At 40.3% G+C, this 12071-nt stretch overlaps 1 protein-coding gene across 1 annotated transcript in view; it reads right to left on the bottom strand.

Moving 5' to 3' along the window:
• pcdh15a (protocadherin-related 15a) overlaps nucleotides 1-12071 on the bottom strand; it is a 483603-nt gene that overhangs the window by 77749 nt on the left and 393783 nt on the right. The window contains exons 25-26 of the mRNA XM_062995172.1: nucleotides 8327-8436; nucleotides 1780-1920 (exon numbers count right to left, since the gene is read on the bottom strand). Of these exons, the coding sequence (XP_062851242.1) occupies nucleotides 1780-1920; nucleotides 8327-8436 (251 nt within the window). The remainder of the gene's footprint in view (nucleotides 1-1779; nucleotides 1921-8326; nucleotides 8437-12071) is intronic.

Here is a 12071-nt window from a genome sequence, read left to right as displayed (position 1 = left end):
AACAGACAGACATACAAACAGACAGACAAGCAGACATATAGATAAACAGACAGATAGATAGATAGAAGGATGAACAGACACAGGCAGACAGATAAACAAATAAAAACACAGACAGACAGATAGAAAGACACAGACAAACAGAAAGACAAACAGACATGTGTAAGACAGACAGAAAATCAAGCAGTAAGGCGAACAGATAGACAAATAGAAAAATACAAACCGACAGACAGACAAATAGACAGACAGACATATAGATAGAAAGACAGACAGACAAATAGATAGACAGACAGAAAAAAAACATAGATAGACAGACAGACAAGCAGGCAGTAAAGCGAACAGACATACAGACAAATAAAAAATACACAGACAGACAGATAGAAAGATAGACATACAGACATATAGACAGACAGACAAATAGAAAGATAGACAGACAGACAAACAGAAATATAGAAAGATAGACAGACAGACAAACTGACAGACATACAGACAAATAGAAAGATAGACAGACAGACAAACAGAAAAATAGAAAGATAGACAGACAGACAAACTGACAGACATACAGACAAATAGAAAGATAGACAGACAGACAAACAGACAGACAGACAGATAGAAAGATAGACAGACAGACAAACAAATAGAAAGACAAACAGACAAGCCGACAGACAGACAGACAAACAAATAAAAAGACAGACAGACAGATAAGACAAACATTTGGACAGACAGACAGACAGATATGATTGACAGACTGACAGATAGAAAGACAGACAGACAGATATGATTGACAGACTTTCAGACAGATAGAAAGACAGACAGACAAAAAGATATGATTGACAGACTGACAGACAGGCAGATAGACAGACATACAGGCTGGCAGATAGACAGACAGATCTATATTACACACACAGGAACACTGTGGGCAAAGTTTTAATCAATCACAGGGCTACTCCTTCCCCTTACATAGCCAATAATGTCTGTGTAGGCACCCAGCTGGACAGTGATCCATTATGGCTATCAACAACTGCTGCACCACCCGAGTGCAACATCACATAAAAATACAGATTCAACATGTAAACATAGTTTTATTGCATTCCAACACTATGCAAAAAAATATTCAGATGAGTAATTGTAATATTTAGCAGATATTACCCCCCTGTAGGACAATGAGCTCTTGAGTGGGTCTTAAGTGCATTTCCAGTTTCCATGCAAGGTAAAAACCGCACGAGGTATAATTGATTCAAACCATTAACATTTCATTATTAAGTTTGTGATGTTATTTGCAGCAAAGTGTGTTTTAATGTGTTGTAGATGTGTATGTGTGTGTGTGTGTGAGCATGTGCATAATTGGTCGGTGACAATCTTATTCAGCTAATTCCAGCCTTGTTCCGCTCTGATCCTTTTAACGCACATCAATAAAGTTTTAATAAAACGCTCTCAGCAGGCGGGAAGGCGTGTGTTCGAGCATGTATGCAGATAAAGCCGGGAACGAGAGGCGAGGGGGGAATGAATCCGCCTCTTTGTAGACCCTGGACTGTAATAACACAACAGCAACGACATTTACACACACAAGTCTGCATCTCAATCAGTTCAAGCCCAACGCTCGCCCGACAGATGTGCTTTCATTTGAACACTAAACAACCAGACCCTCTTATCCCATTGACCTTTCCATTGCAACTTTTATCATGACTCTGATCTTAGACCTTACAGCAGCCTCAGAGGGCTTTTAGGTGTTGAATTTGTGGAATTTGTGATCATGACCTTTGACGTGTTCGTAGTACTCACTTTTAGAAGGCACACGCAGGTTGGCCAGGACGAGAGCCAGAGAATCGGCTTGCACGCGGAGCACGTAGCTGGTTTGCGTCTCGTAGTCGAGCTGTTTGGCGGTGTAGATCATGCCAGTGCGGTTATCCACTCTGAACTCACCTAAAACCACATATTGATTTGAAAGCACCACAGTTAATAAACTAAAAAAGATACATATACAAACATTATACGCTGATCAGCCATAACATTAAAACCACCTCCTTGTTTCTACACTCAGGGCAGTTGTAGCCTAGCAATTAAGGTACTGGACTAGTAAGCAGAAGGTCACCGGTTCAAGCCCCACCACTGCCAGATTGCTGCTGTTGGGCCCTTGAGCAAGGCACTTAACCCTCAACTGCTCAGACTGTATACTGTCACACTACTGTAAGTCGCTTTGGATAAAGGCGCCTGCTAAATGCTAAAAATGTAAATGTACACTTACTGTCCATTTTATCAGCTCCACTTACCATATAGAAGCACCTTGTAGTTCTACAATTACTGACCTTAAATGGTCAGGACCCCCACAGGACCACTACAGAGCAGGTATTATTTAGGTGGTGGATCATTCTCAGCACTGCAGTGACACTGACATGGTGCTGATGTGTTAGTGTGTGTCAGTGGCGTAACTAGGAGCTCATGGGCCCCAGTGCAAAAAAAAATTTGGGCCCCCTGAACAAATTTCATGTATTCTGATATTTCATTGTCTTTTAGTTATTTTACTATTGTACTTAACAAAAATATTGTAATATAATTATAACGACCTGACGAGTGCAGCCAATGGGGGGGGGCTTGAGTTCATGTCTTGAAGGGCCCCCTCCCGCCATGGGCCCCAGTGCACCTGTCCCCCCTGCCCCCCCAGTAGTTACGCCCCTGGTGTGTGTTGTGCTGTTATGAGTAGATCAGTCACAGCAGCGCTGCTTACGTCAAAACTTTAAAATCCTAATAAATAAGTAAATAAAGTGTCTATTAATACTTTTAATGTCTATTAATACTCATAGTGGTTAGTGGCTTATCAGCTGAGCTATCACTCAGTGGTTAAGGTACTGGAATAGTAATCAGGAGGTTGCTGGTTCAAGCCCCACCACCGCCAAGTTGCCACTGCTGGGCCCCTAAGCAAGGCCCTCAACCTTCAATTGCTTCAAATCGTGTTCAGTCATAATTGTAAGTCTCTTTGAATAAATGTGTCCGCTAAATGCCAAAAATGTAAATGTAATCCCTTCAATTCCTTTTTTCTGTAGATATTTTTGGTGGTCAAAACTCCAGGGAGAAGAATCGATCAGTGTTTGCTGGTCAGCTCATTGGTGGACAGAGTAGCTGGCACTGTTGTTGGCTTTGGTCACAGTTCCACACAGTGCTCTCGCCTAGTAGCTTCAGTTTATTGTTCTTTTTTCCCTTAGGTGAACTGATTTGGTTCGCTCATCTATTTCTGACTGTTATCGTGTTTGTGTGTGGCTACCGGGTAGCTTACGCTGTAGGCCATTTATTCTTGTTGCTCTGCAACATAGTACTGAATCCCACTTCAGACTAGAATATTTATATGAACATTTTAGTCACACAGTTAGTTCTGTTCTGTAGGCGTCTCTTTATTATTGATTCTGTTCAGCCACTGCACTTGGGTTCAGAATCGACCTAGTGGTGAGTCATCTGACGCTGTTTCCTCACCAACCAGTTAAACCATACAATCAGTTTTAAGCAAACCGTGTGGAACAGCTTGGGGGGATGGATTTTCTTTATCAGTATGACAGCGCCCCAGTGCACACGGTGAAGACAAAAAGGAAATGTGTGAAACTATTTCCTACTGACTGACCTTTGCAGATTTTTATCCCCAATACCATCTACAACCTGGAAAGATTGGAGTGAGGCCTGCAAGTCAGTCCTTATCATTAACATCATACACAACCCCCCAAATGCTGTGGCTGAACTAAAATGCATTCATAAAATCTAGTGGAAAACCTTCCTAGAAAATTGATGGCTATTACAACAGTAAAGGAAGCAAGTCAAATTTATTTTTATAGTGGCCATTGTCTAATAGCAAATTTACAGATCCCAGGTCAAAACCCCTTAATGAGCAAGGAAAGGAAAAAAAACCCTCCCTCATATTTTGGAAGGACCTTTTGAGAAAGCAGAATTCAGCTGGAAGAGAATGAAAGGAAAGCAAGGGAAGAAAAGGAAAATGAAGGAAGGAAGGAGAAGGAATGAAGGAAGTAGAGATGGAAGGAAGGAAAAGAAGGAAGAAAGGAAGGAAGGAAGGAAGGAAGAAAGAAAGGAAAGGAAGCAGGGAAGAAGGGAAGAAAGGAAGGAAGAAAGGAAGGAAGGAAGGAGGAAAGAAGGGAAGAAAGGTAGGAAGAAAGGAAGGAAGGAAGGAAGGAAGGAAGGAAAGAAGGAAGGAAGGAGGGAAGGAAGTTAGGAAAAGAAGGTAGGAAGGAAGGAAACAAAGGAAGGAAGAAAGGAAAAAAAGAAAGGAAAGAAAAGAAGGAAAGAAAAGAAGGAAGGAAAAGAAGGAAGGAAAGATAAAGGAAGAAAGGAATGAGAGAAGGAAGGAAGGAAAAGGAGGAAAGAAAAGAAGGAAAGAAAAGAACGAAAGAAAAGAAGGAAGGAAGGAAAGACAAAGGAAGGAAGGAAAAGAAGGAAGGAAAGACAAAGGAAGGAAGGAAAAGAAGGAAGGAAAGACAATGGAAGGAAGAAAGGAAAAGAAGGAAGTAAGAAAACGAAGGAAGGAAAAGAAGGAGGGAAGGAGGGAAGAAGAGAAGAAAGGAAGGAAGGAAGGAAGGAAGGAAAAGAAGGAGGGAAGAAAGGAAGGAAGGCTGGAAGGAAGGAAAGAAGGAAGGAAGGAGGGAAGGAAGGAAAAGAAGGAAGGAAGGAAGAAAAAGAAGGAAGGAAAGACGAAGGAAGGAAGAAAGGAAAAGAAGTAAGAAAAAGAAGAAAGAAAAGATAAAGGAAGGAAGGAATGAGAGAAGGAAGGAAGGAAAAGAAGGAAGAAAGGAAGAAAGGAAAGGAAAAAAAAAACATTGGAAGGACCTTTCGAGAAAGCAGAATTCACAATTCTCTCAATTTATCCTTCTTGGGTGCCTTAGTATATCGGGATGAATTACATTAATACTAACACTTCAAAAATAAAACCAATTATGAATTAATATGAAATTAATACTAACACCTTAAAAGATAAAACCAATTATTACAAAATTTAACAAATAAAAGCAGAATAAAAGTAATTAGAATGTGTATATTAGAGTGGAGCTACTGCCTGCTTCCACACATCCATCTCACAGCGTTTAGCTGGGGGAGAAAATGAAGAACGCTACACCAGAGACCATAATGCAGATGCAGGGTCAGGTAAAAGTGCTGAGCGGGCTCCCTAAAGAAGAGCAAGGGTGCACAGCTATAGCCAATAGAGATTATAAATAACTCTGAGAAGTGTAAGCCAGATAAAAGTTTAGGTTCAGGTCAGGGTAAAGCAAAGGTCTGTGTTACCCTGTTCCTCACAGAGCGCTGAATCAAACGTGTTTTCTAGACCATGAAACATTGTAAACAGTAAATAAAAAGCTGATACAAAAATGCAGTAATACAACTTGCATAAATACCATATTAGTAATAATACCATATGTTTGTAACCCTTAGGGAATATTCCTAATGTCTTATTAACCTTCTTATACTTGCTGCTTTTATCTCCTTTCTTAGCTTTTGTGGCAGCTACTTAGTGTCCATTATGGTTGCAACTGTCACACTGCCTGCTGTTCCTGATGCAGCCATTCTCAAACTAGTGCCTGGGCAATCATGTGGCACATTCAGCCAATCAAGCAGTGCAGATGGAGTCTGCCTCACCAGTAGACTAATTACTAGGGCTGGCTCGATACCACTTTTTTATGTCCAATACCGATACTGCAAACTGAGTATACCGATACTGATACCTATCCATACCGTCATTTCTCCTCTCAAACAACTAAGCAGTAATAATACACGTCTCAATGCACCATGGTTAAACTAGCTATCTAAATAACAATGCTCAGACTGAAACAAATATTCTAAAGGAATAAATACAGAACCTAAAACATCACACTTATACAAAACTGCTGTTTTTATTTTAGCTTTCACACACAGAACATTTAGCAGCATTTTTGGCTTGTTTAACAAGTGTCTACAATTGAAATATGTGGATGTCAATCAAACGCGATGGACCAATTAGAATTGATGCAGAGTTGAGTTTGTTTCGTTAGTTCTGTCACGTTTTTAGTTTATTAAGACCAAAAGCGCACTTATTAAAAAACTGCTGGATTTTGAAGAGGAAAATGAGAAACGGTGTAGTTTCTTTTATTTCATAACACTAACGGATTAATCGTTGAGGATGTGAGAGATCTCCAGTCCGGGACAAGACCCATTCCTCCAAGTCCGATTGATCATTTATAAAGTGATTTTTATTGTGTTTAAACAGTGTTTTTAGATGTGGCAGTAGTAGATGATTTTTTTAAATGCTAAAAGTTGAAGTAGATCAGTGTGTTTTCATTTCTGAATGGCTGTTGCGGATGATTTGTAGATCAGTGGCACATGTTAATGATGTCATCAAGCGTGAGTGGCAATAAACGGCACTTGTCATGTAATGTGAATTACGTATATATTGTCTTTAAGAATGTTAAGTGTACAATGCTGGGGTATAGGGAGTGAGTGTGTAGGAAAGTAGTTCTACAATTACTGACTGTAGTCCATATGTTACTGTGCATGCTTTATTAACCCCCTTTTATGCTGTTCTTTAATGGTCAGGACTCTCCCAGGACCACCACACTCTATTTTATTTACTGTACTTATTGTACTTACACTGTACAGGAGCGGCTGACACACTCAAATTCCCCCCATGGGGGCCAATAAAGGAATCTTATCTTATCTTATCTTATCTTATCTTATCTTATCTTATCTTATCTTATCTTATATCTTATAGTTCATATAAGTTCATATAAGTCAATTTATGTAGCACCTTTTACATGCCCAAGGACACTTTACAAAGTAAATATAAAAGAAAAGAACACACAGCTAATACTAGAGAAAAGAACACTTAAGAAACTAAGACACAGAGAAAGAAGAATAATTTAAAGTAAAGAGAAAAGTTTGGGTTGACTTTTGAAAGAAGAGATGGAGGAACTGCTGTGAAAAAATTGTGGAAGAGAGTTCCAGAGTTTGGGGGCTGTGGAACTAAAAGACCTGGTTTAGACTCACAGATGCTAGTCTAAAAGGAAGGGGGGGCTACAAGATTAGTGCCAAAGGATCTAAGAGAGTGGGTGGGACAGTAAGGGTGATGAAGTGAACTGAGGTAATTAGGGGCAAGTCCATGAAGGGCTTTTAAAGTAAGCAGAATGATTGTGTATTTGATAAGAGAAGCTTGGAAGGAATCAATCAATGGGTGTGTTCGAAATCCTAGTGAGCTCTCTACATAGACAGCATTTTACGTCATCCTGTGCACGCTCCCGAGAAGGAGGCTGTTCGAAATCCTAGATGCCTTAATATGCTCACTAGTAAGGTATCTTAAAATTTCAATGCTATTTTGACCGAGCACAAGTGCACAAGTGTTTTTATTTGCCAATTCGGGCTTTGAATGGCATGAGGCTAACTATGTTAGCTTAGTTAACAAAAACTGATGAAATCGCTGTCTAAATAGCGTGTTCGTTCGTCCATCCGTCCATCCATCCATCCATCCATCCATCCATCTATTTATAAGGGTTCTTCAAAAAGTGTCCGCACTTTTTTTAAACTCTATTTATTAAGAATTTCAAAAACAACTAACATCACTTTTCTACAGTCACCTTCCCATGCGTGTTTCCCAACGATGCACCAACTTTTTAATGCCATCAGCAAAAAATGTGTTTGGTTGAGCGTGATGCACCGCTACTTTCACATCATCATCACATGAAAGCTTCTTTGAGCGTCCAAAAATGTGGAAATCAGATGGCGCTAAATCCAGACTATAAGCTCTCTCTCAGTCTCTTAGACACGACCAATTACTACTCCTCCCACCCTCACCATTTCCAACCAAAATATAAAAGTGCGGAAACTTTTTGAGGATCACTCGTATACTGTATATCAAACATGTCCTTGTACTTTTTTTTCTTTAATTTTTCCTACTGTGGCAATTTTTTGGAAACATTATTATGCATAATTAGAAAGTATAATTATGACACACATCATGCCCTAACAGAATTTTTCAAACCATGTCCAGAAAATACATTTGGTCCAAAAGGATGACTTTAATGTTGTTTGTTGTCTGCTTTTTGTGCCTTGTTACTCTACATTACTCTCATTAGATATTTATTTATTTATTTTATTGAATCCAATAATTTATCAGCTTCTGTTCACATAAGAGGACCCTTGTAATTACCCAAGATTTTTTTTTAGGTAAATTGCTTTGTCCGTTTATCCTATAATTCTACTTTGGAGTAAATGTGCACACAATCCCTACCCAGTAAATCAGAGATGAATTCCTAAGTAAAAGTTCATGTGTAACAGGTGAAGGTGCATAAACAATGTGAAAGGGATCACTTACCCCCCTCATTGCCTTCCACAATAGAGTAGAAAATGGTGGTGTTTGTAGCAGCAGCCAGGATCATGCCTATAGCCTGGCCGACCGGGGCAGTCTCACTCACCGGACTGAACCTGTGCACAAAAAATGACACCGATTAACGCTCTGAGCAGCAGTAGATCATTTATTTAATGTCTTTTCTCTATTAAGTCTGATGCTTAATACAGCAGGTTTCAGGTCCAGGATGAATGAAGGCTGCTAAAATAAAATATAATGTGTGAGGAGACAAGGATCACAGCACTTAAAAGCAGATCATTTTTAATATTATGCATAATTACGGCACAATTACAGGACCTAAAGTAAAAGCACGAATGTATAGTGCTCTTAAAGCCCTATTAAGCAACACTTCTAGGTAATTGTAGGATGTAATAAAGGTAAGATGTGCCAGCAAGACCTTTTTTTAATTATATGGACATAACATGGTGGGTGGGGTGGGGGGTATTCGCTTCTGAAAGAAAGTTGAATTTAAAAGTTGAAAGAAAATATAAAAATAATAAAAACAAAGCTTTACAGTTGTTTTTAAATGGATATTTAGATACATTTCTAAACTGATTATTCGCTTATTATGTAAATCAGGCCACTCAGGTGGCGCAGCGGTAAAATACACTAGCACACCAGAGCTGGGATTTCGAATACATCGTATTGAATCTCAGCTCTGCCATCCAGCTGAGCTGGGCGACTACATGAACAACGATTGCCAGTTGTTCACAGGTAGCGCTTTTCCACCAAAAGAACCATGGTTCTTGAACCGGTTCTGTTCAGGTTTCTTAGAACCTTGGTGTTTTGTAGAGAACCGACGTGCGTTTCCACCAGTTTTTGGGAACCAGGCCTGCGTCATCAATGGTGGGAGTTACATAAAGAAAGTAAAGAGTAGTAACATGATGGTGGAGCGTGTAGATTATGTGCAAGCATTTGTGCTGTTGTTACAGATGTTTGTTTTTATGCAAAAAACATCGCAACTGTTGGTGATAAGAAGACGTAGACGTGTTTGACGTAGTTGCTGTTTTCTTTAGTTCATTGACGTGAAGCGTTTTGCGCTTTGCTCTCACCGCGACCCTCGGCGCAAATAGCCGATTTGCTCAGCACTCGACTTGAGCGATAAAACATCAAGTTCCACAATACAGACATCCATTTGTGTGCAATAACCATCAAACCCACTGTAAATGCTCCACATGTATCTGTGTTTAGCTGCATTTACTTCACGTGTGGTGGTTTTGCAGCTCGGGGTTCTAAATCTGCTTCTCGGGGGTGTCGAAAAAGTTTAACGTAAAAAAAACCACGTAACGTTGCTTAATGTTTTATAACTAAATTTCTCTCTGTTATTACTGGTTATAAGTGCTCTGTACTGCCCAAATTCATCGGTCATTGTTTTAGTACAACAAGCCACGTTACGCTTTATTTTTCATGTTAAGCGTTTTTTACTGTCCGGGTCGCTTTTACCACGTCATATCGCATGGTTCTTCACTTTGAAAATATCAGAGAATATCAGCGGCAAACTCACTCAAAATGTAATCAGGTGAACTTTAAAAGATGAAAGTGCAGCGCAACTTTCTCATATAACAGCACCCAAACCTCTACACTGTGACACGCCCACAGAAGGCGTCACGGTTCGCGCTGAAAAAACAAGTATTCTGTGGTGCCAGATTAGAACGCTAGTTTGCTGTTTGGAACCTCATTTCTTTCGATGGAAACACGCAGAACCGGTTCAAAATTAAGTTTGCAAACCAGAACAAAGCTGGATACGCGTCAGGGTGGGGGATAAGTTGGACCAGGGTTCCTCATAACTGGTGCAATTACGACCTCTGCTGGCTGGTTGATTGCGCCTGCACAGAGTTGGGGAATAATGCTGATCAGGGTGTTGTTCTCCGTGCACAAAGTGTGCCAGTTGCGAAGCTCCTCAGTCAGCAGTGGAGGGTTGTATCGGTAGAGGTGAAGCATAACGCAATCAGGGTAATTGGATACGACTAGATTAGGGGAGAAAATTGGAGTAAAAGAAAAAAAATATGTAAATCAGGTTGCTAACAATTGCTTGCTTAAAAGTCACCATGACAACAGTATAATTTATTGTTAGACTTTTCTTACACTTCGCCCTCAGCGATGCACCTTAATGAAACCGAGAAATCCACAGCTTTTAAATGTTTTATTAATGTTCATCGGAGAGCACAAAAACTGAAGTGTGTGGCAGCAGATTTACACTCCAGAACCCTAAAATATTACAGAAATAAAAATTCTTTCATCTTCCAGAAGCTTGTTATCACAATCAAGGTCACAGTGGGTCTGAAGCACATGTGGAAAGGACTGGCTGCAAGGTAGAAATACACCTGCAATATACCTTAGCGGGGTGCTTATTCATTCCAGGCAAACACTCTCTCATTCCTTCAATTACTCACTAAAACCCAGTTGCAATATAAAGTAGCAAATCAAACTCTATTTTTTGAAAAGTGAGATACACACAGTGCTTTCCAAGTTCTTTTTTTTGCATGTCTGTCACAAACACTGATCAGCCATAACATTAAAACCACCTCCTTGTTTCTACACTCACTGTCAATTTTACCAGCTCCACTTACCATATAGAAGAACTTTGTAGTTCTACAATTACTGACTGTAGTCCATCCATTTCTCTATATACCTTTTTAGCCTGCTTTCACCCTGTTTTTCAAGGCCTCTCCCAGGACCACCACAGAGGAGGTATTATTTGGGTGGTGGGTCATTCTCAGCACTGCAGTGACACTGACATGGTGGTGGTGTGTTAGTGTGTGTTGTGCTGGTATGAGTGGATAAGACACAGCAGTGATGCTGGAGTTTTTAAACACCTCACTGTCACTGCTGGACTGAGAATAGTCCACCAACCAAAAATATCCAGCCAACAGCGCCCCGTGGGCAGCGTCCTGTGATTACTGATGAAGGTCTAGAAGATGACCAACTCAAACAGCAGCAATAGATGAGCGATCGTCTCTGACTTTAAATCTACACAGTGAACCAACTAGGTAGGAGTGTCTAATAGAGTGGACAGTGAGTGGACGCGGTATTTATTAACTCCAGCAGCGCTGCTGTGTCTGATCCACTCATACCAGCACAACACACTAACACACCAGCACCATGTCAGTGTCACTGCAGTAGTGGTCCTGGGAGAGTCCTGACCATTGAAAAACAGCATGAAAGGGGGCTAACAAGGCATGCAGAGAAACAGATGGACTACAGTCAGTAATTGTAGAATTACAAAGTGCTTCTATATGGCAAATGGAGCTGATAAAATGGACAGTCAGTGTAAAAACAAGGAGGTGGTTTTAATGTTATGGCTGATCGGTGTATATTGTCTAAGCAATCAAGGGTTAAGGGCCTTGCTCAAGGGCCCAACAGTGGAAACCTGGCAGTGGTGGGGCTTGAACCAGCGACCTTTCGATTACTAGTCCAGTACCTTAACCACTAGGCTACAACTGCCCATCAGAGCAAATATAGTAGCAATATTAGGCTGTAGTTGAGATAACCACAATGTGCATAAAATTAATTCGCTATTTTTATACACTACATTGCCAAAAGTATTTGGACCCCCCTACTAATGACCTTGCCTATTTCAACTGAACAAGCCTGCATTCATTAAAGAGTTATAAAATAATGGCAGTAGACTGGTATCTTAAAGTAGAAATACTGGTCTGGCTGATGGTCTGGGCTGGCATAATCAGACAGGCAAGCGAGGAAAAAGTGGACC

Source organism: Trichomycterus rosablanca, chromosome 5, assembly GCF_030014385.1.
Source record: "Trichomycterus rosablanca isolate fTriRos1 chromosome 5, fTriRos1.hap1, whole genome shotgun sequence".
Lineage (NCBI taxonomy): Eukaryota > Metazoa > Chordata > Actinopteri > Siluriformes > Trichomycteridae > Trichomycterus > Trichomycterus rosablanca.
Note: the sequence above shows the minus strand (reverse complement) of the source record. Positions and strands in the feature narration are given on the sequence as shown.